Here is a 27,257-nt window from a genome sequence, read left to right on the forward strand (position 1 = left end):
CTTTATTTAGTCACGAGGTGTTAAACGTCAACAGAAAATGCAAGCAAAAGTGTCCCGATGTGCATTTAGTTGGCCAACAACGGTTTTCAGAAATGCACCCCTGGGTGGGCTATCTTATTTGGGGGGCGTTTGCTCGCACTGGGAAAAGTGGTTGTTCCTTGCGCCACCTGATGAATATTGCGTAAAGCACAAAATGTATTTTATTTTTTAATGAAAAGTAGGCCTTTGCTGCTAAAGCACAGCATGTATCAAATTGCAGCACTGCGTGAAGAAATATGTGCGTTCTCAGTGGCCCCAGTTGTACACTTGTTATTGTTGTGTATCGTGGGGTTGATTGAGCGCACAAGCTGCATCCCAAATGGCACACTATACACTATGCACTTATGCACTATGTACTGATGTATGTACACCAGGCATGTCCACACTCAGTCCTGGAGGGCCGGTGTCCTTCAAGGTTTAGTTCCAACCCCAATCAGACACACCTGGGCTAACTAATCAAGCTCTTACTAGGCATTCTAGAAACATCCTTGCAGGAGTGTTGAAGCAAGTTGGAGCTTAAATCTGCAGGCTGCCTTCCCTCCAGGACCGAGTTTGGACACCCCTGACATACACACTCAACAGCATAGTATATGTATGTAGTGTCATCCCAAATGGAACACTATTTTTTTTCTAAGTCGAAATTCAAACCGTTTCCCAGATGACGAAATAAATGACCAAACTATCTATCAAATAATACCTGCCATGAGTATAACCGCATTCACCATTGGGAGGTGCTATAATCATTTGTATGGGGAATGCTGCTTTCACCATTCAAAATAAATAAAGTAACCCAACATGTGCGCCAATACTGTAGCTCCACCTCTTCCGCTTTGTAAGGCAAAGCAGCTGCTGCTGAGTGCGTGAAGTAAATCTTAATTTTAATGGTTAAATAAATGCATCAGCTGGGTAATTGAAGTGCACTTATTATTTTGAGAGTTTTCAGTGTCAACATACTACTTACACTGTTTATACTACAAAATAGCCTAGAATAGTGCATAAGTATGCGATTTTGGACACACCTAATGTGTTTCAGACACCACTAGAAATGACTGCTCCCTAAAATAGTGCACTTGAGAGTGCTGATTTCATTCACAGCCCTTGATTAGCCTTTCTCAGAATAGGTTAGTATATTTAATTAGTTCTGAAGTTAGCAAGAAAGCAAGACCTCCAGGAACAAGACTGCTGCCTTTGTCAATAGAAACATTCGTTTTCTTAAGCAAATATAACCAAACTGTGTTCCAAATGCACCAGAAAAGCAGAACTAGAATCAGGGGTCACCACAATGGAATGAACCGCCAACTTATCCAGCATATGTTTTACACAGAGGATACTCTTCCAGCTGCAACCCAGTACTGGGAAAACTAAATAATTCTTTTCTCTAATGTTTCAGGCACCTCAAGACTCAAATCCTTCCACCACATTCCGTTTAATGAGGCTTAATCCTGCATGCACCAATATTAACAACACCACGAAGATGGTAAAAGTGACTTCCAGCCACATTAACACGCACTAGACTAATTCGTTTGTGGCACAAATCTGCCCCCTCACAATGAACACAATAGAAGTCATTCTGCCCTTCTAAGCCACCCATCTTTCTCGCCTGGCTAGCGAGCGTGCACCTCACTTCCTGTCGGGGCGGCCAGCAGAATCCATGAGCCGACAGATTCCCCCGACTCAGTCCTGTTGGCTCTGAGGATTTGGTAGGAAGCATTGTTCGGGGGCAGCGAGGCTCAGGCGTGATTTTACCTGTCGCGCCATGTGTTCATCGGGAGCGGTGATGGAAGCAGCACTAGGAAACACATCAAAAAGGGGCAGGGTGCGGACTGAGCGATTAAGCCTTGATAACCAAATTTCTGAGTGCACCATTCCGCATGTAGAAGCGAAAGAAGCAGCAGTGCCAAGCAGACAGTAGTGAAATCACACACACACACACTGACTCAGCAGTCTCTTCTTGTCCGCAAATGTAATGTATAAATGAGTCATGCTGTGTTTAAGTGTGCGTGCGACTTTTATAAACAGATGGATGATGGTTTAATCATTTTGAAGAATCATTCATTCATTTTGTGACACCCCATTTACCTGGTTTGGAAATATTTACCTGGCTTGTATGTTTTAAGCAGTTTAATGTAAATAATTATATGTGCTTCTTTACTTCATCATTACATTTGTATATTAACATACTATAAGTGTATATATAGCTATGGAAAAGTTTGTCATGGAAGTCCAAAGTCAAAAGACGACAAAACTGGGTAATACTTTGCAATAACAGTACATGAATAATGATGTATTAATATGTAAACTAAAAATGACTTCATTATGAGTTAATGATGAGTTAAGGCGTGCAATAATGCTGAACTAACTTTAACTTCAACAGTTAATGGCTACCTTAATTACTTGTCAGTACATGTTGTTTGTTAATTAATCAATTAATTAACATTTAAGTTTAAGCTAAATGTAACCAACATGAACTCATGAGCTGTTAATGTATAATTATGCCATGACTTTACTTGGAGGGGCCCATGAACTCATCCTTAACTATTCATGAACTCCTGTGTTTAAACTGTTCATGCTGATGTTGACAGAACACTTCATTCATTCATTTTCTTGTCGGCTTAGTCCCTTTATTAATCTGGGGTCGCCACAGCGGAATGAACCACCAACTTATCCAGCACGTTTTTACGCAGCGGATGCCCTTCCAGCCACAACCCATCTCTGGGAAAGACAGAACACTTATCTATTGTTTTTCAGTGTAAACACACTAGTTGGACATACATAAGGAGTTCATGAGTAGTTAAGAATGAGTTAATGATGATGTTCCCCTCCAAGAAAAGTCATGACATAATTATATCTTAACAGCATATGAATTCATGATGGTTAAGCATAAACTAATGTGGAAATTAATACACTAATTAACAAACAATCATGAACTAACAACTAATTAAGGTACCCGTTACTTACACATGAACTCATGTGACTCATGTTGTAGTCAATTCTTTTCATTTTCTTGTCGGCTTAGTCCCTTTATTAATACGGGGTCGCCAGAGCGGAATTAACTGCCAACTTATCCAGCAAGTTTTTACGCAGCGGATGCCCTTCCAGCCGCAACCTATTTCTGGGAAACATCTACATACACATTCACACACACTCATACACTACGGACAATTTAGCCTACCCAAATCACCTGTACCACATGTCTTTGGACTGTGGGGGAAACCGGAGCACCCGGAGGAAACCCACGCGAAGGCAGGGAGAACATGCAAACTCCACACAGAAACGCCAACTGAGCCAAGGTTCAAACCAGCGACCCAGCGACCTTCTTGCTGTGAGGCGACAGCACTACCTACTTCGCCACTGCCTCATCGTTGTAGTCAATTCTAGTTCATAATTAGCACATACATTATTTCACCATTAGTTTATAATAATGTTTAGTTTACATACATTAATACAACATTAGTAAGGCACTGTTCTTGTAACATGTTACCCAAAACTGATCTATTAATGTTAAAAAATTTATAAATCTAATAACCTACAGTAACAAATGTGACAATGCCTATTCAAGTCCACATTACTCAATTTTTTTTGGCTATTAAGTTGCTAAATCTGAATCTAAATCTAATTTAATAAAACATAAAAAAACATGATAAAAATCATTTAAATCAGACACATTAAAGAGCTATAAGTGATCAGATAAAATATGTGCGGTTTTACCATGACAAAGACATTTAGACATATTACAAATAATGAACTGTGTATATGTAATAACAATGCTGGAGGCAAAAAATGAAAAGGCTTAAGAGTGAGCGATATATTTTATGCGTTACATAGTGTTTTGAAATCCTCCAGCATAAAAGTAATGATATTTCAATGGTGTCACCTCATATCAGATCATACATCCATCATCAGATACTAACATCATTATAGGTTCAGCCCTTTAGCATATATGAATGCACAGCATGTTATGATGAATTTAACACACACTACTGTTATGTTTTATCAACAATAATTTTTGAATTGGTTCTTATGGTCTCCAGTAGGGGACAGTATAATTTATCATTCATTCATTCCATTCTTTTCGGCTTAGTTAATCAGAAGTCGCCAAAGCAGATTTTTTTTGCAATGATGGTTCCATGATAGCTCCTAGAAACTTTCCACTACAGAAAAAAATGTTTGTTTTTTTGCAGTGCAAAATGGTTCCTATAGGTTGTTTTGTAAGATTAACGTCTATTTGTGCAGCAATGGTGAATGTTTGTTGATGGTAAGTTTACCGACAGAACAAATAAAATGCAACCCTTACGACAAAACTAGATGGTTATTATTGTGGTGAACTGTTTCCCCCTTACAAAAATAAATTAATAATAATGCACTCTACACTTTTGTATGCTTTCATCTGCTATTTTGTTATGTGTGGAAGATCCGCATGGGTGGAAAACTATAGTAATTTATAATAAACATGTTTTTGAAGCACATAGTAAAGTGTATAATGTATAACTCTTTGTTAATGAATGCTACAGAATACTGCACAATAGTAAACTGATAAACTGTAATAAATACTTAACGTTAGTGTAAACTGATGCATTGTTATGATTTATAATTACAGCGTAGAAAACTGAAGCCTCTTGAATGATTTGTTTAATAATACAGTTGAGTCGCACCACAGCAACAATATAATCACTATGAGTTTAATTCAAGAAATTATCTATACTTTGCTACCACACAGTATAGTATTTACTATAGTATTTGTCATGTAACATAATAGCTCATACAGTATCCACCACCTCGATAACAAGAAAATATATTTTAGTTTAGTAGAAAACTCAGCCCAACATATGTGGTCATTTTTTATTTACATCTCATTTGAAATATGATATAAATCGCAAAAATATGGACTTTCCTCTTTGCCTCCCATTCAGTTTTTTACTGCCTGCCCTCCATCTGAACTTCACATGTGACCAGAACTACTTGATTGAAAACAACCTAATAAGTTTAAAAACTTAGATCATTAAAAATGTTCTTCCGAATAGTAAAATGGTTCTTTTAGTAAATGTTTACTGAAAGGTTCTTGGGGAAATGAATGTGATTCTTCCAATGGCATTGCTTCTTAAAACTAGATAGCAAATGCTAATTATGTGTCTATATTTCATTCGAATATTGTTATTTTATTAAAATAAGAATGCATTTTAGCATCAACTACTTTTCCTCGTTCCTTTGAATTTGTGTGCCTCTGTTGCCTATAGCAACTTTCTGCTAATAATAACATAACTTTACTTCAGACATGACTTTCAAACAGGCGAAAAAGGTTCGCCTGCAAAAAGGTTACTAGTTTGAGTCCCAGCTGGGTCAGTCCGCATTTCTGTGTAGAGTTTGAATGTTCTCCCCGTGTTGGCGTGGGTTTCCTCCAGGTGCTCCGGTTTTCCCCACAATCCAAACACATGCGCTTTAGGTGTATTGATGAACTAAATTGGCTATAGTGTATGAGTGTGAATGAGTGTGTGTGGGTGTTTTTCTGTGTTGGGTTGGGAAAAATTGGGGGTTCATTCCGCTGTGGCGACCCCTGATAAATAAAGAGACTAAGTTGAAGGAAAATGAAGAAAGAATGACTGTCTTTCAAACTTTCAGAACTTTCATTTTCACCGAGGCACTTGCTGGACCAATTGAGATGTGCACCTCTAGTGGGGCAGTATAGTACACTTGTGCACATTTACAGACTATATTACAGAAAAATTTTGTATTTTGAGAGTAATGATTTCATACAAACATCATTTATTTATTCATTTTCATCTGTTTTTCACAATGGCAGCAGTCTTAGGAGAGAACCATAAAACTTCCCTCTCTCTAGACACTTCCTCCTGCTCCTCTGAGGGGATCCCGAGGCATTCCCAGGCCAGCCAAGTGACATAGTCAATCCACTGTGTCCTGGGTCTTTACCGAGGCCTCTTCCCGGTGGGACATACCTGGAACACCTCTCTAGGTAGGTGTTCAGGAGGCATTCGAAACAGAATGACTCAGCTCAGCTGACTTCTCTCGATTTGTGAGGTAGGTGAGAGGAAGAACATAGATTGACTGGTAAATTGAGAGATTTGCCTTTCGGCAGACCGGTACATCGACCACATTACTGCTGCTACTGCACCAATCTGCCTGTCAATCTTACATTTCATTCTTCACTCACTCGTAAACAAAACCCCAAGATATTTGAACTCCTCCACCTGGGGTAAGGACTTTCCTCCAACCTGGAGATGGCAAACTAATTTTTTCCAGTGGAGCACCATGGCCTTGGACTTGGAGGAGCTGATTCTCATTCCAGCCATGATACACTTAGCAGCAAACCGCCACAGTGCATGCTGAAGGTCCATGTTTGATGAAGCCAACAGAACAACATCGTCTGCGAATAACAGAGATGAAATCCTGTGGTCCCCAAACTGGTTCCTCTCTAGGCCAAGGCTGCGCTTAAAAGTTTTGTCCATAAAAATTATGAACAGAATTGGTGACAAAGGGCAATCCAACTGGAAACAAGTCTGACTTATTGCCTGTAATGCAATCCAAACACTTACACTGTTCATACAGGGACAAGACCGCCCTTAACAGGGTGCCTCTGACCTCATACTCTCAGAACACCCCCCACAGAATGCCAGAATGCCTAATGCTAAAATTTTTATAGAAATTTAGAATGTCCATTCTTGTAGTTATAGAATTCTAATAGTTTAAGTGTTAAACCACCTTCTAAAGCATTATTTTTATTATTTTGTGTGGGGGTCTTCCTAAAAATGAACCCTCGATTACATTTCAGATTATTTTGTGTGCCAGAATTACAGCTAAAATGAAGAACACACAAACAAACAGGAATTAAAATCATTTCCATCTAAACGTAACATTTTCAGTCTTGTTAGTCTAATCTCAACACTCAAATACACTTGGTCAATCCAAACAAGTACAGGCTGTTTACACTGTGTTGGTGAACAGCTCTTGATCAACACGTAACATCTGGGTGTTCACGGAAAGTAAGTTTACATGCACTTTTAAAATGCCTGAACACATGCCAGTCTAATGTATTTCATAGACCTGGTTAATTTGATTGTAGTTTCATCCGGCATGTATATTATGCTATTTAAGCGACATCTGGCCTCGGCACTGAGAACTTTGAAAAAAGGAAGTAACAAATGACTACACTGAAATATGATTAGGACTGCATGTAAACGAACAGGAAACCACTATGGATTATGTCCCTCAAGCATGTCTCTCTCTAGTCAAGCTGTTTGGATAAACGGGCTGTAGCCTAAACACATGGCTCACGTTTGCTTAGATTGTGGTTGTTTTTGAGGCATACCCCTCTAAAAGAAGACCCAAAGATGGAGAGATTAAACAGACAACAAAAAGGAGAATAAAACAGCAGGTCAGTGTGAGTTTTATGTGATTTTTACAAAATACAAAAATGTTGAACTAGTTGTCAAAATGTGACAAGCAAATTTTATAAAACAAAATAAATCTTTATTTTCCAGAAATTATCTTTAAAATTGAAAAATTTGATGAATGATTTACAGACCTGTGTATGTTGTACAATAGGTTCAGTTCCAATATGTACTGCAATATTGTGTACAGTTGTGCACAGCTCTACCGAAAGGGAGTTTATGTTTGTTGTAAATAAGGCTGTGTTTATTTTTTTGCACAATGCTGGGAATGAATTAGGATTGCAAAGAGCAAATGCAGTAAAAATGTGAAACATACATATTCAGTGTCTTGTACTCAGATACCTCACTCAATGCAGTGATTTCTAACTTTATTGTAGTTTTCAAATGACTGTGCAGATAGTATACAGTGCTGTCTTGAGCATTTTCAGGAAGTGTCACCAAAATCAGACTTTTTTTGCATTGAAAAAATGTACAGAGTAAACTGACATAATGAAAACATGACTAAGCCATTTGACTTGTTCATAAACAATGGTGTCGGGACTTTTCATTTTGATGACACTGACACTTTCATTGACATGAATACTTGCTTTTGAGGAATGAACTATCCATTTTGAGTATGTGACGCGCTTTTGTAGGTTATCAGCTAGGTTTTGCAGTTTGCACTAATTGTTTTGAGAAATGCATTAACTGTTGCACTATTGTTGTGAGAAACGCACCAAAGTGACTGAGAAAAACTGTAATATGATGAAGGTGTTTACGTGAGTTGCTTTTTGAATGTTCCTTTCATGATCCCGTTTTACATGTTATAGCTCATAATTCGATTAACATCATTGCGTCACCACACTATTCACATTTCCTCCGGAGTTTTATGTCATTTCAGCTGTTTCATTTTTAATTTGTCGACTTTAACTGCGGTTTGGCAGTTTCACTTTCATTCAGAGACAGTCCATGCATGTCCCCGTGACAAATGAGATATTGGATGTGAGTATGAACTGCTGGAAGAGTGTTGTTTTAATGGAATTTGATACCGCATGCCATATGGAGGAATGCAGGTGTCTGTGGTCCTTTACTGACTCAGTAGGTGCAGAGAATAGTGTCAAACTGCCATGTGTGTGGACTATCTTAATGCAAAATGCTGCAAAAATCCCACACAAAAGTAATAGTTTGATTGAGGTGTTCACCTGTCTGTACGGCACTTCAATAATGGCACTAAAATCATCATACTCCACCTCTTGATCCAATTTCTGTTTAGTTCCATTATGACCTTAATTGGATTAAATTAATCAAAAATTCCTCTTAGACTCTTAATCAGAGTATTGTCTTAATAGTATTAAAATAGGATTTTTGGTGTCCATGTAAACATGCTCATTGTGCCACAGTTGATTTTTACCCATGTTTGGCAGTTTGAGGAGTTCAATTTCAGACCTACTGTAGCAACCTAAAATGGTGGGCCACTTACTCTGAGTAAAATGTGAGAAAAATCATGTTCCACAAGTATATTTAGTAAATTTCCTACCATAAATATATAAAAACTCAATTTCTAATTAGTAACATGGATTGAACTTCATTTAGACAAGTTTAATACTATTTTTTTTTCGAGAAACCTTCAGATTCCAGATTTTCAAACACCTCAGCCAAATATTGACCATCAATGGAAGGCTTGTTTATTCAGCATGCAATGTAAAAATCTCAATTGAAAAAATAAATAAATAAAAATGGCACTAGTTCTTTGTTCCAGCACAGATATGGACAAACCAAAAATTAGGTTTCAAATAAAATAATACATATAAAAATAATACAGCAGTTGAGTTTTTTCCCTTTATTTTGCCCAAAACTTGGTTGAAATGATCCAGCACTTTTTAGAATGCGTTCCTGGATTCCTATACCTAGTATCTCAGTGCACCATGGGCAGAACATTAAGGGAACGTTAAGGGGTTAAAAATATCTTCACTTGTGTTTCGACTAATGAAAATGGGTCTGGAACATCTCCAAATGCAAAACATCTCCAAGTCTCATCACTGCTAAAGGAAGGCTGGAGGTGCTTTAAGAGTGGAGGAGTGGAGTCAGGGTAGCTAAAGTGGTTGCACATGCTCAGCAAACATGAAAGCCAGTGTTGCTTTTCTTTGGCTGCCCTTAACCCAACCATTATGTCAGCATCCTGCAACCTCTGACCTGTCTGGAAGAGGATGTTATTGGTCCAAACCAAACCAGTATGGGTGTCTATTATTGTTGGGTGCTTGACCAAAGAAGAACGCACTTTTAAGACGGCTCATCATGATGACTGATGTTTGTCTTTAAGGAGGGTTATGAGACGGCTGGAAACAGATGCTTCAGGAATGGTCTCATGCGGGCAGGTGTATTCATTTATTGTCTGAGAACTACAAAAGAAACACTTTGCTTGAAACCCCACTGATTCCTCAGACAAAACACGCTTCCTCATTTAATTGGAATTCATTTTTGAAACAGAAACATGTTTCCAACAATGAAATTAGGCAGAGATGATCATTTAAATGTTCAAACATACATATAGGTTTTACTATATCATCATAACTTTGACATTATCACTCATTACCTTTCTGCAGATGGTAAGTCAATTTATAAAGATAATTCAAAATACACTACTGTTGCTCTCTACTAAAGCGTTTCCTAGCAGTTTGTACTGAACTGATAAACCAATTACTAGCAGGACACTTTAGGTTTCAGGGCAAAGGAGTAATGTTACATCCAACATTGTTCTATCCTGACGGCACATACACATTGCATTAATGTCTTTTTGATGTGCGTGTTTACATATGGAAGACATATTTATTTTTACAGCGTTTGCTCATCTGCAATACATCTTAGAGACATCTCGTTTTTGATGTTAAAGGGATAGTTCACCCCAAATTAAAACGCTTTCACAATTTTCTCACCCTCAAGAGGTTATAAAGTTTGTCTTTAAGATGTTTATGATTCTGAATGTTCATAAAACAGACCTTTTGAAGATGTTTATCGAATGTTTGTAAACAGCAGAAGCTTTCCAAGCTAAAAGCTCACTTAAAAAGTCTTGCAGATGTATGTGTGCTAAAACAAACACACAGAAACAGCAAGGTGACTGAAAATCCAGTGTAAGATCTGTTGGAGAGTGCCATGGTGAAATGCCTTTTAAAGATAATATAACCATACTAGCTATTTTAGGACTTCACAAGTCAATTTAGCTGGTTTTGATGCAAAAAAATCTACCTTGTTAAAAACCAAAGAATTGTCTAAACATTGTCTAATTTTCTAACATTTAAAAAAAAAATTATTTACCAGCTAATAACCATATCATTACCTATAAAATGAAACTGCTAAAACTAATCAGAGGAGCCTGAAATAAGAAAAGAGGTCTGATTGATTTAGAGGGTTTTCATCTAAACCAGTGGTGCCCAAAGTAGGGCCTGCCATCCTATCTAAAAAAGAGAGGGGGAATGATAGGGAGTTGATTAGGGTGAATGACTTTGTCATTTCCAGTTTAACCTAACCTTTGTTTATTTGTTTTATTGAGGAGCTAATAAAAAAAACAAATCAAAGGAAATGTTGTAAATGAATCAGACTTTTTAAAAATGTAAATACTGTCACTTGATTGATGGAGGACAAAACACAAGACATCAGCGAGCAAATCAAAACAAAGCCATGCAGCTCGACTAGTGTATTCAACATTAACCTCCATTGTGTTATAAATGGGATTGTTTATGTTTATACTATAATAAGTTCATTAAAAAATGTAAAACATTATACTGCATCATTGATTAATATGTTTTAAAGCAAAGTTTTTTAGTTAATTTTTTTAAAATATTGTATTAGGAAATTACCCAAGGCAAGTAATATGGTTTAATGTATTATTTAATGTAATACAGTTTGGTATATTCAACTTCGGCCCAAGCTTGGTTTATTAGAAAAAGTTTGGGCACCCCAACCTAAACTCTAAACTCTTCATATACAAACTATACTAGCAAGTGACACATAACATTTTAACACACACATACAGAGAATGTATAGTACATGTTGAAATGATACTTTCCCATACCTTGCAGCTATGGCTTTGTATAATGTTTCACTTAACAGGTATGGGAGTTTCTATGTATTATGTTTCAAAGTCTTTGTGGTGGTTTGTAAAAAAGAAGTCCTAATTTATGTGTAGTCAAAGCATGCCAAGTTAAGACTTAACATGCTCTCTCTCTCTCTATGCTTCAATCAACTTTTCCTGTAAATATTGCTATAAGCTAATGTTTAGCATTATTTAAGATGTTTTTATTTCCACTGTAACTGTTGGTGCATGTATAGTTAACTGGTAAATGGTCCCTCTTTCTCTCTCTCTCTCTGTTTTTGTCCTCCTCTGAAGCAGACATTCCCAGTACGGCTGACTGCACATTTGAGAGCTCACTCACTTTGCATTGCATCACATTGGCTTCTGTTGTTTTTGGGGGCCACAGCTCTATTGGTGGTGGTGAAGTCAGGCTCAAAGATGGTTTACCTACTCTGGCCATGTCTTTTGTGTTGATGGATTACTGGAATCAAAGGTAATGGCAATGGGCAAATAGGTAGCTAAACAATCACACTGATTTTTTATTTTTTTTCTGCTCTGGAGACTGACTGCAGCTCAATTCGGACTTGACACTGTGCCCACTTTGAGTCAGGGTTGAATGCATCAGGTTGCAAGGGTTCGGGCATCAATACAGCAAGGCCTACTGGGTCACAAGGTTTATTATGTGGGTCAACTGATATAAAAGAATTTGTGCAGTGGGCTGCATATTAATGGGATAGTTCACCCGACAATTAAAATTCAGTCATTATATATAGCTGAAGTCAAACGTTTGCATACAATTTGCTTATGCATTGATTTTTTTTCTGCAGCATAGGTGAGCATCTTTCTGCATATAAGTGTGCGAAGATGGTCCTCAAAATCATAGTCATTTTTGGAAACTAAACAGCTGAAAACTAATTTGTTGGACTTGGAAATATTTTTATGAAGAACAGCGAAAGGTTTAACTGTCCAGGATGACTAAAGACTCATGAACACTTATCACTAAACAAACAAGCAAACAAACAAGCAAACAAACAAACAAACAAACAAACAAACAAACAAACAAACAAACAGCTATGCATCATTTAAAGTATTAAGAAGTATGTACACATCTGAACGGAGTCAGTTTAATACATTTCTCTTGTGGACTGTATGCAAACACCTTTATGTAAAATATATCATTCAGGTCAGTTCTGAAGATAAAATAGCATGCATTGTATTTAATCCTTTCTGATTTGGCAAAATAATTAACATTTTCCAGATTTTGCAGGTATAAACAATTGACTTTAACTGTATACCCAGGTGTTTTTCCATTGGTCTATGATCCATTTTGAAATAAATAGTCACCATAATGCCCTTTCATATAATTGCAGTGAATATATGTATATATTGGATATATACCCTTACTGGCCACTTTATTAGGTACACCTGCCCAACTGCTCGTTAACGCAAATATCTAATCAGTCGATCACATGCAGTTAGGCATGAGACATGGTCAAGACGATCTGCTGCGGTTAAAACCCAGCATCAGAATGGGGAAGAAAGGGGATTTAATTGACTTTTAACATGGCATGGTTGTTGGTGCCAGACGGGCTGGTCTGAGTATTTCAGAAACTGCTGATCTACTGGGATTTTCATGCACAACCATCTCTAGGGTTTACAGAGAAAGGTCCCAAAAAGAGAAAATATCCAGTGAGTGGCAGTTCTGTGGGTACAAATGCCTTGTTGATGACAGCGGTCAGAGGAGAATGGCCAAACTGGTTCCAGCTGATAGAAAGGCAACAGTACCTCAAATATCCACTCGTTACAACTGCGATATGCAGAAGAGCATCTCTGTACACATCCAACCTTGAGGCAGATGGGCTACAGCAGCAGAAAACCACACCTGGTGCCACCCCAGACAGCTAAGAACAGGAAACTGAGGCTACAATTCACACAGGCTCACCAAAATTGGACAATAGAAGATTGCAGAAACGATGCATGGTTTGTAGATTCAGAATTTGGCATTAACAACGTAAAAGCATGCATCCATTATGACTTGTATCAACTGTTTAGGCTGGTGGTGGTGTGGTAATGGTGTGGGGAATATTTTCTTGGCACACTTTGGGCCAATTAGTACCAACTGATCAACTGCATTGTTGCTGACCATGTCTATCCCTTTATGACCACAGTGTACCCCTCAACTGATGGCTACAGCAGGATTAAAGAGGGGACTACTGTATATTTGACATTAGAACACCACCAGGGTGAATACAGGTGAAGACTTTTGTTTTCGTTTTGGGCGAACTCTACTTTTGACCACACTTGACTGCAAAACCAAACACGCTTGTCAAACCCTGAGTGTATCGCTGACTGAAGTGATGACTCGATGCCAAAACAAAGGGAGCTATGAATCTGTTATTTCAATAACTCTAAAAACACATTTCTACTTTCCCCCACACTTTATCCTGAAATTTAACTAGCAGACAAAAGCAAGTGGAAACATCCTGTTCTTTCTTTTAGGGTTATTTATTGCCACTTCTTTCAGGGGAAAAGCCTGCATCGCTGAAAACAAATCATGTTGCAAGCATGTGTCATTGTTTATGTCAGGAGAGGATGTGGCAGGGTTTGCCTTTGTTTGTCCTCCTGCATGTTTAATTAGAGTTTATGGTTCCAAACAGCAAAAACAACCATTGATTTCTAAAGGTTTGAGCAGGGAAATCACGCAGGTGCCTGTGGCTGGCAAGTGTGCTCTCGTGCTCATAAAACACATCTCTCATCTTGTAGGTGTGAATGGAACACAAGTAACAATAAATCTGACCTTGCCAGAAGTTCTGTCTTGTGTGCCAGCATCTTGGCATGCTTCAGGGATAATGGAATGGTATGAAACACAGTCTGTGTGTGCGTGTCTGCATGTGTTAGCATTGTAAATGTCTATTCTAAACAATAAAAAAATAAATAAATAAACAAATAAACAAATCAATCAATCAATCAATCAATCAATCAATTGATTTGTTCATTTATTACATAATTAAAGAAGCAACAGCAATGTATGGTAATTTAAAATATCCTAAAAAATCATCAATAAAAAATTATGGAATTAAATTAAATTAAATTAAATTCGGCTTAGTTTAGTTCGGCCCTTTAATAATCTGGGGTCACCACAGCGGGATGAATCGCCCAAATTAGATGAATGAACTAAATGAGCTTCTCTTATCACACTGTGGTTTTTATCTGCGCCATGTAAAGGAACTCAACCACAGATTGTCTGGTATTTTTTTGGTTAGTGGGTGTTAGTGTGTCAGCATTAAAACAGCATCACGTGTGCTTGATGAATCACTGAAAACTGGTACTGTATTTCAGAAAGTCACAATAAAATTGTGTTGTGTGTAGTGCATGAGTAGTAGAATATTAATAACTATTTCAGACCCTCATTGCTGTAATAATAGTCCCTAAAGAACACCAAGACTGCATTTATTATTTTGATAATACAGTAACAACAGTGAAATATTATCACTGCACTATGTTAAGAGAAATCTCAATTTTCAGTCACATGATCCTTCAGAAATAATTTAAATACACTGCGTTGGTGTGCAATTATCTATCATAAATGTTAATACTGAAAGCTAAAATAAAGTTAAAGTGTAATGTTTCTTACTATTTTAGTCAAAACCTTTTTTTTTCAAAACTAAAAACAAAAATATTTATTCGACAGAAAGCTTTTGTAGCAATAGTTAAAATATGGCAATTCATAAAATACTGGAAGAGCAAAAATAACTTGAACATTCTAGCTTGGCTTTGTTAAGTTGACATTTTTTAGTAAGACCAAAAATATACTTTAAACATGTAAATGAAGAGTAATTTTCAAATCCAGTCATTCAAAACAGCTAATGCTGTCTAGACTAATGAACACAACTCAATCCAAAAGTATAAACTAACCTAATCATAACAACTTGATAGCTATTAATTATACAAAAAAAAAAAAAGAAGATTTTTACTAATATGTGACCACAAAACCAGGCTTTTTTCAGATTTAGAAATCACATGAAAGCTGAATAAATACGTTTTTCCATTGATGTATGGTTTGTTATGACAGCACATGTTTGGCAGAGATACAACTATGTGAAAATCTAAAACCTGAGGGTACAAAAAAATCCAAATACCTCTAAAATCCCATTTAAATTTATGTATATGAAGTGCTTATTACCAAAGTCCCTTTAAGGCAAGTAATTTCACTCGGCAGCCATCTTTTAAACGCCTCTCGGGCAGTATGCTTGGTCATTCTGTCTTAATAGGGAAACATCAAATTCTCCAAAACTGTTTGCCACGCTTACGATTGCATTACATATTTAGAATCACCAATGAAATTAAACAACAACTGTCTCATAAGTTTCGTTTCTAAGCGCCTGAATTAAACAAAATCTGGTATTTTTAGGAACGAGATCACGTCACCAACCTCATTTATGGCCGTTCTACACATTATCATGCTCTGGATAATAATCATCTGATCACGCTGCTCTTCTGAAGTAATTCACAACTTGGTCTTGATGGTGAATCACTTCCAGAAATGACGGTGACTCTTTGTTTACAAGTTTGTGGGGCGTTTAGTTGCTGTCATGTGATGTGCATTTGACAGGGTGGACTGTACCTCATGTTTGTTTCATACAGATTACAAAACCAAAATTTTTTGTTTTCAAGTGTAGTAAGGTAATTTAAAAGCAAGGATTTTAGGCTTTAAGTGTTTATATTTCTTATGTCTGTGAAGAAGTATTCACTGAGGGTGCTTTCACATCTGTGAATCGATTCAGTTGTTCCGAAACGTGGATTAAAATTGTTACAATGTTGCACTATGTTATTGGTGCGGTTCGCTCTCACACGGCAAAATTTCTAAACGGACCAAAAGAACTAAAACAAGTCACGTGTGAATTAACTCTCCTTACATTGGTCAGAGTTTCATGATTTAGTTTGCAGAATCCCGCTCAGCTGTCATGCGTCCTTATTTTAATTTATGGCGATGAGCAATCAGACATTATAAGCGGAAAGCTGCGCTTTAATTTTAAATGGTGACACCCATAGACGTTGTCACCAGATATAAATCAGAGGTTTCATGCATAGCCCTTGGCTAGACTGCAGTTAATGTTCCTAACGGATAAACAGCTCTCGTTAATAGTTCAGCATACTTTCACTTTCGTATTAACATAAAACGCACACTTACCGGTAGGAATGACATCTCGCCTTACTCATAATTCTCTCTTCTTATAGCCATATATGCCTACTACTTATCCATAATACACTGTGATATAGCCGGGCTCGGATAATTTTGCTTTCTCACTACAATCGATCCACTTCAGAGTTCGTTTGAATCGAGCCGAGACCACCTCATTCAGGAAATCTCGGACCGATTAATTTGTTGCAGATTTGTTGCTGGATTCACATAAGCCAAACACACCATGCTAACTGGGCAAACGAGACAGGTTCTGAAACAAAAGTCTAGGTGTGAAAGCACCCTAAGATTCCAGTGTGTTCATTGACCACAAAACTGTCGTGAAAGCACACGTCTGGTCTGAGCTTCTCGGTCAGTCTATAGCGATACTGGTAGACTATAGCGATACTAGTCTACCAGCTCCTGTAGACGGGGCTTCATTCGCCATATTGACCATTACACTTTTCCCCATTCAAAAGTATAGATGACATGACTTGTGTACTCTATAGTCTTTGTTATTACACATTACTCATAAAAAAGAGTTTTGATAAATTTACAGTAGGAAATTTACCAAATTATCTTCAAGGAACAAGATCTTAATGTCCTAATGATGTTTACCATAAAATAATTTATATTCTAAGATGTAAGACCATGTTTTTGTGGTCCACGGTCAAATATGCAACGCCGAAAGAAATGTCATTGTCTCTCTAGAAAAGCCCCCGAGAAAGCGACACCTCTATTATTACGTGTAACTCGTAATGTATACTTTTGAAAGACTGTTGTAAACAAATCAGTAAAATCATCAGTTATCAGTCAGGGCTCACTGAGCGAGCAGGACTCAACAGTGGCTTGGAAAAACTCCAAAGTCATACCAGTTCTGGAGAAACATCTTCTTGGCAATCACACATCTCTCTCTCTTCTTTCTCTCTCTCCTACAGTCCAAACTTTTTTGCATATCCGTGATTGGCACCTTTAAGTGGCCTGAAACTCTATATCTACAGGGTACGCATATTTCTGTTCTTGCTCTTCCAGCATTGTAAAGACTTGTACTTTGCCAAATATCTCCTCTTGCACTCCATAACCTTTTGCCAGCAAGTCTCTCATATGAGAATAAATAATCTAGCTTTGTAAACAAAACATTTCCCTATTTTAAAGTTAAAATAAAAATGGCTTCAATTCTGATCAAGTCTAATGTGTTAGACCGATAGTCTCCACAAGGTTACTTTCAGATGTGTTTGTTTAGTCAGCGTGAGATCTGCTATATGCATTGGTTGCCCTAGCAATGATGTAGGCGTCAGCACTATGCCAAGAGATTTTCTTCGAGAACAACTCAGGCGAGTGAGTATGAAATAAGTAGGAAAAACCTGGAGTTTTTTCCTCAGCGGTTCCTCGTGGGAGAACAGCCTTGTGATGAACTGGATCAGCCTTGTAAACATCAGGCTACAAAAACAACGAATTGTGCGTAAATCTGATTTGGGCTGTAAAGTGTGAATGACTGTGTTTTGTGAGTAACGAAAGCCAACAGATCATGGTTGCCCAGACACCACAGTTGCTCAGAAAACATGTGATTTGTGGAGTCATTTTAAAGTTCAATTATTTGTGTATGTTTTAAGACCTGCTGCTTACAACATAATTTAAAGCATTCGGGGCTAAGACATACTTTTTGTCTGTCTGCCTTCTTTCTTTCTGTTTATTTGACAGAAAAGAAGTAAATAAAACTTGTCAAGGAACCACACATAAATACAACAAAATAAAGAGGAATACAATAACAAATAGCCATTAAAACAGTGGTCCTTAAGCACCGGGCTGCAGACCGCTACCAATCCGTGGATCACTTGGTATCAGGACACACAACAAAATAATTATTTATTTCTGTTTTATTTATTATCTGAGTCTGAACGATCTTTTATTTTGAAAAATTGACCGTATTCTCTCGCTTACATCTTAATCACTTGAGCACCCAAATTTAACCCACAAGCTAGACATCTTTAGAAAATTTCTTGGTGAAGGTGAAAAGACCCAGTGAAGGACCCAGGAACTGCCAAGGAATGGATCCGCAATCCATTTGTCATCAAATCAGGTGAATTCAGCATGTATGTGCAAGAAGAAGATCAACTGCTGGAGATCGCAAATGACAGAGGCCTTAGGGGCCATTCGTATGGTGTCTTTTCTAGAGTTTGCGCAAGTTTGTTATTTCCAAAAGAGGCACACAGCTTAAATGACGAGAGCACACCGGGAGTCACGTGACAAGAACTGACGATCAGCTTTAGCTTGTATAGAGTATACACATTTCGGTAGACAAATTACCTCAGACAAACACACAACAGTATTATTTCCCTTTTTACAAGATGTAAAAAAAGTTTCTGATGTCCTAAGTCTAAGTAAGTTTCAACTCAAAACACTCTTTAAAGCCGCCCCTTTTAGGCTTTGATTCTAATTGTACCATTTTGCTGACTGTGACTATAAATTCAAGTGAGATTGTGCTCCTAGCTCTTTTTTCAAAGAGTGTAGAGCTACAAATGCCATAGTGTGTCAGCATAGTGGCATATTCAAAAACAAGACTAATGTTCTATACCAAGGGTGTCAAACTCAATCCTTGGAGGGCTGAAGCCCTGCACAGTTTAGTTCCAACCCTGCTCCAACACACTTACCTGTAGGTTTCATACAAGCCTGAAGGACTCAATTAGTTTGATCAGGTGCGTTTAATTAGGGTTGGAACTAAACTGTGCAGAGCTGCGGCCCTTTTGGAACTGAGTTTGACACCTGTGTTCTATACTAATAATGGAGAGATTATCACTAATGGGGGTGGAGGGCGTACTAATGGGGGATAATAATTATCACTAATGGGGGATAACAAGTACAAAGGGAGAATGTCGAAGTGTTTCTGCTCTGTTTTTATGAACTGTGAATAAAATTAATACATTTTTACCATTAGAAGCTGTTTATATCCATAGACTGTTGCCACACATCTGTGTTAAAACCCCTTATAGAAGTAATTTTTGCTTAATACAGCCACCCTAGTTTCCCAGAAATTTGCGGATAATTGTGTGAATATAAAATATATATTTAAATGTAAAAAATTATATGTTTTTATCATATTAGGTATAGCCTTCTATGTTAGGTGTGCAATCTGACACTGACAATGACACAAATCATAAAAATAAAGCTTATTTATTTTGGTCTCTTGTCAAGACAAGATGTAAAACGGTAGGGATTAAGCCAAAGAAAGTTTGCATAACTCTTACGGGAATCGCTTTCTCTAGTTAATTGCAGGAAAAAAGTTAAACGAAAACATTTATCGATTTGACGCACATCATAATACCAGCCATACATGTAAAGCACAAATAATGTCCTTCAATTCAGTCACGTCCAGCGGCCGTCACTCTTGAAACAATCTCATCACCACCTGTCTGTTCCATTGCTCTGTTTGCTCCAACTTTCTTTTGCAGTCTGAAGCGCATCAAACGCACAAAACGCCCAATTCGCACCACAAGATAACAAGTCCATTTCTCATCTTTGCTATGACTTCACATGTTCATCACTCGTGCTTTATTTGCAGCTGCTTACTACACAAGCTGAAAACTCCCCCGCTTCCTAATTTGATTATATGTTTTGGAATTTGATGTTTTATGAGATTAAATTTGCGACATTTTGTTGATTTTGCATTGAATTCAGCGATCGCGGAATCGTGAAAAACTAGGGGGTTTATTAATAGTAAAAACCAACCACATCTGTAATATTTTTTAAATCCACAAGCAGCTTATTCCATAGCTATGGCACAGAATAATTATAAGACCATATGCAGTTTTAAAACAATATAATCTAAAATTCATACAACTTTGCCTAGTTTTATACCAATGTTGTTTACACTTACAAAAAGTGCATTTAAATAAGAAGGTGCTTTATTAACAATACAATTATGAACTGTTTTAATTTTAATGTAGTTAGATGTACTTTCTGTGGGGAGCCAGTGAAGGTTATTGAAATGGGAAACCTCAACCAGACAAATCAAACGTGGAGACGCATCCAAATTCTCTCCTATTGTAGATTTGACCAAAATGAATTGCATTTAATTCATATGGTGAAGACCACACAGTGTTGCTTTACATTATTGTACCGTACCTACATATAATTGAAAAAAACAAACAAACATTTGAGACAGTTAAATTAAGCATTTGTTCTGATGTATTTATGCTTGTAATTTGTTAAAAAAAAGTATGCAGTTGCACTCTCGAACAGTCTAAAATAATGAATAATCCTGAGTTATTCAAGTCATCTGGTGAAAATTGATTTAGAGATATCATAAAACCAAAATAGTGCCTTTTAAAAAATGCCTTTTTAATATACTGTGCAGGTGTACTTTATAAAAACAGACATTTTAGTCAAAAACTTCAATGGTCAAAACCACAATGGCATTTTATTTCCATTGTGATCAGACTGTTTACATGCTATGATCAAATAGTGATCAACAGTACAGTGGCCTTGTGACCTGCACAGGTATGTGTGCACAGACTATCTTGACTTTGTGTTTGTTCATGAAATAGCAGTTTCTACTGTATCTACTGTGCCAATGAGGTCGCAATAATAATCCAATAAAATAATGTTTGCCTTTCGTGATTCAGAAATAAAAAGATATGAGCGTGTACGTGATAAGTTTCATTCATCGCATGAGATCCAAAACAGCACATATTTCAGTGTTTCTCTGTTATAATGTTTTCATATGTAATTCATCCTTTCTGCGAGGATATTTAACCAGTTAAAATGTGATTTTTCAGGCTTTTTATTTTTAATAAATTTGCAAAAATTTAAATAAAATAAATTTTCACAATGCCATTATGGGGTATTATGTAGAACTTTAAGGAAACAAATTATATTTAATCCATTTTGGAATAAGGCTGTCACATTAAAAAAATGTGGAAAAAGTGAAGCGCTATAAATACTCTATGGATGCACTGTACATATTTGTAATTTTAATGTTTAAAAAAAAAGGCAATTTTTGCAATATTTTGACATTTTTTATAAATGTCATGTGGAAAAACTTCCACTATGGGGATTTCGTTCAGATAGCCAATCATCTGAAAGAGTATGTAAACAGGCCAATGAAATGCCAATGAGTTGGCAGCGTCAGCTTGCACAGCTGATTCTCATGGCAGTTAATTTGACAACATAAGCACAGTGAGAACAAGGCTGAGGCATCCTCGAAGGGGAACTTGTATGTCACATTTATGTAATTTGCATATATTTTCATATATCAGATTTTTTATTTTAAGATCTGGTCTTATGGATTTGGCCACAGGTTCTCCTCTGCATCACAGTGGTGTTTTTAGCCAAACATCTTGGAAAGAACCTTTGGTCAATGTGAATCCAGGCCTGACATTGGTCTGCTGTTATGCTGTGTTTGGACTTTCTTGCACACAGTAATGTCAAACATAAAAACATTGTCTGTAAATGTGTTACATAGAACCATAAATATGCAATAAGGATGAAATCTATAGATAATGTAGTCCTGTTGGGTAATTTTCCGTGGTAACTGATGTCATTTGATCTATCCTGAAACGTTCATCACCTAAACATGCAATATTGTACTTCAGTTTCCATAACCTGTAGCTATGCATGAAGAGTATTTATTATGATGAGCGCTTTGAAGTGGGATCAATTTTTTTTTATTTTTGTTTAATTGTATTATAATAAAGAGGTGATTTTAATTCAATGAACAAATTATCTGGTCACACTTTACAATAAGGTTCATTAGTTAATGTTAATTAATGCATTTACTAACATGAACAAACAATGAACAATACATTTACTACTGTATTTGTTCATGTTAGTTAACGTTAGTTAATGAAAATAGAGTTGTTCATTGTTAGTTCATGTTAACTCATGGTCCATTAACTAATGTAAACAAGTATGGACTTGGATGTTAATAATGCATTAGTAAATGTTCAATTATGATTAATAAATGCTGTACATGTGTTTTTAATAATTAGTTCATGTTAGTAAACGCATTAACTAATGAACCTTATTGTAAAGTGTTACCAATTATCTTTGACTAATGTGTATTGAATCCAAGCATTTGAAAAAAAAGAGTTAAGAGATTTTGCAAAAATGTGCCATTTTGCCAATGGTTGTGAATTTTGTGTCTAGAGTTTAGAAAATTGACACCAGGGTGATAAAATTTGTGGCAAAACAATTGAAAAAACTGTAAATGTATACAGCTATTAAAAACTAAAGAGAGCACTTGAAAACCTGTAGTTTCTTTGGATTGACTGGGTATATTAGGAGTGAGTTTCCCTAAAATTTTAATATTTGTTTTATTCTATAAAATTGTGATAACTTTTGTTCAAGTTTTCAAAAGAGAATATTGCCATTTAGATCTTTTTTCAGAGCACAACATTTTGTCAAATGTTTTGTGTGTGTGTGAGTCTGTGTGGAAGTACACATGCAGGTGTTTCCAACTCTGAAAGTGAAAGTGCAGTTAACAGTGATGCATGATGTACTGGATAAGGTCAAGTGAGTGTTATGAACAGTCTTAACATTGGCAAACAGAGTTCCTCATCACTCACCCTGCCACCCTTTAAGGGAAAACACGGGCACGGTCCACTGCAGTCCCGGCCTGCACACGGCTCCTGGAGTGTTGACCCCTGCAGACAAACACACACACAGAGAGACCAGATTAAATCCTGTAGGTCAGAGTCATACATCAATGAAAACTCAAGCACACTCTCATATGGCTGACACCTTAAAAAAACAGCATTAATATATTTCACAGAGATGACATCATGAAGAGCATCATCTGTTTCTTTTAAAAACAGCAATGAAATTTAATAAGCACCTTTTGCTTGTTTTGCATATTTGTGAATGTATGTAACAAAACAACAAGCCGTAGTATAGTTTGTGACACATTTGTTTCCCTAAGGGCGAGTGAAGATCACCTAAACAGCAGAAAGTGGTATTTGATCTTACAGAGAAACAACAGAAGAAAATTGCTTTGTATTTTAGCCTTTGGTACAGCACGGCAATACATCTACCTCACAAACAAGAGGAAAAGACTGGAGGTCATTCCTTTCAAGATGGTTAGATACCCTATACATCCAATTGCTAAAGCTACTATAGAGCACATACAGTGATAGATGGGAGCTCTTTTGTGCCCTTTCTCCATGCTGAGATCACATTCCTGAGCATGCTTGTCCCACCCTTCCTAGTTGCATATCTCTTCATTGCTGCTTTTCTTCTTTCAGATTCCTGAACATACTTAATACTGTACATACAGTATTGTTAACTTGACCTGTCAGCAGTGGTGTTTTCAGCTTAGTGACGTTCAAAACTTTACAAGGGTTTAATCATAAAAATTATATATTTTTTAATTAATTAATTTATTAATATATTAAAATAAAACGTTTGATTTTTCTGTTTACTGCATTTCTAAGTTCAAGTACAAATTTCTTTCCATACTTAAGTATTTATTTTTTCTTTGTTTGTTTGTTTCCATTTATTAAAAAGAAAACTTGTAACTTGTTCTGATTTAAAATAACAACAATAATAAAAAAGAAAAGAAAATTACTCTAAGGCTAATTCACACATATCAGGATCTAGGTCATTATTAAATTCAAAATCATTTTGGGGCAATTTAAGCCAATTTCTTTGCTTGTGACTCACTCTAATATTAAAATGAAATATACATTAATACATTTTTAAATAAAATAGCTTAAAATGCAATATTTGATGTGCAGTCGAATTTTAAAATGCAGTTTTTTATTCCTGTGATGGTAAAGCTGATATATGGGTTCAGCCTCAATATTGCATTGTGCACATCCGCAATAGTCAAATCGCAGGATCTGCAAAATTGAGATAGGAATGCCCATGTTTTTAACCGCTAAGAGCATTCAGACACCATATTTATTAGAAAATAATTGTATTGTACTTATTAAGTAAAGTTTTTCCAGTGTTTTTTTAGAGTTTAGCTTTTTAATTTTTTTATTTCTGTACCTGAATACGATTTGACTATACCCTGAAAACCATTAAGCACTGTTTATTTCACTCTTATATTAGCAAATTACATTGCATGCATGATTTGTTCCCCAACAAAATCATGCCAATCGATTGACAATTAATGCATTGTTTCCAAATATGACTGTTTAATTCATCTGGTGAAATTGTATCTATATCGCAATGTATATTGAAGAAAAAATATCGCAATATCAAAAATCCTTACTTTTTTCTGTTCTACACTGTTAAAAATGTTGAATCGAAAAATTTATCAAAAAGTAATTTCAACTTATATAAATTAAACTCACTTTAAACCAAGTTAAAATCTGTATAACTTAAAAAAATTATGTTGATACCTGATCAACCTGTTAAAATAAGTTAATGTAAATTAAACATACTTGTCATAAACATACAGTAAAGGCACGTGCACACCGTGGCAATTTTTGCTCGCGTTTTCCATGGAAGTTTAACATCTCGTGACAAAATAAAGTGCACTAATGTGATCGTGCACACCAATGCGCAAAATGCCAGGCGTAAAACCGTAATTTTTAAAGAAACACCTCATGCTCGTTTTTTTTTTTTTTTTTTTTGACACACTGCGTCAAAACCTTCTCTACCAATCAGATTTTCCCTTTTTTTTCACATGCACAAAGCTGCTGAAGTTACAGTAAATAGCAATTGGAGGCACTGATGCGCAAAACTGTCAAAGCGAGCGCACATTGAAGAAGATGCCCAGAGGCGATGAGAACGTGGAGCTGCTTATTGCACTGGTAAACAATAAGTAGCTGGAGCTGCTACTTGAACCATCCATGCATGTTCTAGTCGCTAGTAACTTTAACAAGAAGCGTTAATTTCTCTCTTCTTCTTCTTCAAGCAGTTGTCAAAAGCTTAAAGTTGTGTAGCGCCATCTAACGTCAAGGAGTGATTTTGCATACTCTTTTGCTTGAATTCAGAGAAAATCGCTTCGGTTTAAATCCGGAAAAACGTCTCGTAAAATGCTGATGATAAACGCAAAGGAAAAGCGTACCGGTGTGTACGAGCCTTAAGTCATCATGACTTTGTGATCATCGTTTTTAACAACGTAAAATCTTATTCTTACTTCACAGCAATTGAGCTCTCAAAAATGCTGTTATTTTATCCATATTAACAGGTATAATAGCTTAACCCTAAACTTGGATTTGACCACATACCACTGAATTCAAACATTAATAATAATATTACTTTCAAGCATACTGGCTGTTGATCGCTTGAGATGACAATGGATTTCTTATTGTTGCAAAACACTACATGTACTCATAACACAAACATCAGATTCTCCATTCACAACATGCTCTTTCTCATCCTGCAAGATAAGCTCTGTGAAATCCAATCCTCTTCATTCTGCAGATCTGTGAATAATGTGATCAATGAAAGCTGCACATACATATAAAGGTCTTTTAAGTGGCCTGGCCCTGCTGGAGTTCAGAGGTCACCGGATAGCATTTCACTTTGATTAAAGGATGACAAGAGGGGATGAAGACCCCATGAGGCTCCTGGACAGTGACTACTTGACTGAAGGGTCAGGGGTGCTCGGACGGCCGGTGAGTAAAAAAAAAAAAACCTCAAAGGTCTTAAACTGATAACAAGACCTCATTTACTAGTCACAAGAGTGATGTGTGTGCGTGCTCGTTCGTATGTTTTGTCCTGGTATTTATTATTTATTTGGGGACCAAATGTCTCCAAGTATAAAAATACCAGTAACGTTTGACATTGTGGGCACATTGTTGACACATAAATGATCCAGAATGAACTGCAGAGATATAAGAAATATGTGCTAATTAACAGTTTCTGAATTGTAATTCACACGTGTTTTCTCTTTATTTACGGTTGTGAATTGCATTATGGGAGTTTGATCTCTGCTCTATTGACTTTTGATGTTTAAAATGTTGAGACTTCAAGTTTAACAAAGTGAATTTGATTGATATTTTAGCTGTTTGAAATATTATAATGTATAAGAAATAATATATAAAAGTCTGTAAAATAACAGAAAATGTACTGGCAGTTTATTACAAGGTTTTGTCCCATAACACAGAACACCTATAATGTCCTATAATACACAAGAAACAGATACAGTTGAAGACAGAATTAATAGCCCCCCTTTGATTTTTATTTGAATATTTCCCAATTTATATTTAACAAGGCAAGGAAACTTTCACAGTATGTCTGATAATTTTTTCTTCTGGAGAAAGTCTTATTTGTTTTGTTTCTGCTAGAACAAAAGCAGTTATTAATTTTTTAAACACCATTTTAGGGACAAAATTATTAGCCCCTTTAAGCTAATTTTTATTTCGATAGTCTACAGAACAAGCCATCGTTATACAATAACTTGCCTAATTACCCTAACCTGCCTAGTTAACCTAATTAACCTAGTTCTGCCTTTAAATGTCACTTTAAGCTGTATAGTAGTGTCTTGAAAAATATCTAGTCAAATATTATTTACTGTCATCATGGCAAAGATAAAATAAATCAGTTATTAGAGTTATTAAAACTATTATGTTTAGAAATGTGTTAAAAAAGCTTCTCTCCGTTAATCAGAAATTAGGGAAAAAAATAAACGGGAGCT

The 27,257-nt window shown here is 36.3% G+C and overlaps 1 protein-coding gene and 1 long non-coding RNA gene across 6 annotated transcripts in view; one reads left to right on the forward strand and one right to left on the reverse strand.

The window, feature by feature from the left end:
• The window catches only part of col4a6 (collagen, type IV, alpha 6), a 181,012-nt gene that overhangs the window by 72,553 nt on the left and 81,202 nt on the right, over nucleotides 1–27,257 (reverse strand). For all 4 annotated transcript variants that reach the window (XM_087261742.1, XM_087261741.1, XM_087261740.1 and 1 more), the window contains exon 4: nucleotides 23,233–23,310. In XM_087261742.1, coding sequence (XP_087117868.1) covers nucleotides 23,233–23,310 — 78 coding nt within the window. The remainder of the gene's footprint in view (nucleotides 1–23,232; nucleotides 23,311–27,257) is intronic.
• The window catches only part of LOC147843192 (uncharacterized), a 57,523-nt gene continuing 55,608 nt past the window's right edge, over nucleotides 25,343–27,257 (forward strand). Inside the window, exons 1-2 of one of the 2 annotated variants that reach the window (XR_015496244.1) lie at nucleotides 25,343–25,425; nucleotides 26,042–26,235. This is a non-coding gene — a long non-coding RNA (uncharacterized LOC147843192). Of the gene's footprint in view, nucleotides 25,426–25,604; nucleotides 25,685–26,041; nucleotides 26,236–27,257 lie in introns of those variants that run through there. The other variant, XR_015496243.1, reaches the window with a different exon arrangement.

This window comes from Danio rerio, chromosome 7 (assembly GCF_052040795.2).
Source record: "Danio rerio strain M-AB ecotype USA chromosome 7, GRCz13ab, whole genome shotgun sequence".
Taxonomy (NCBI): domain Eukaryota; kingdom Metazoa; phylum Chordata; class Actinopteri; order Cypriniformes; family Danionidae; genus Danio; species Danio rerio.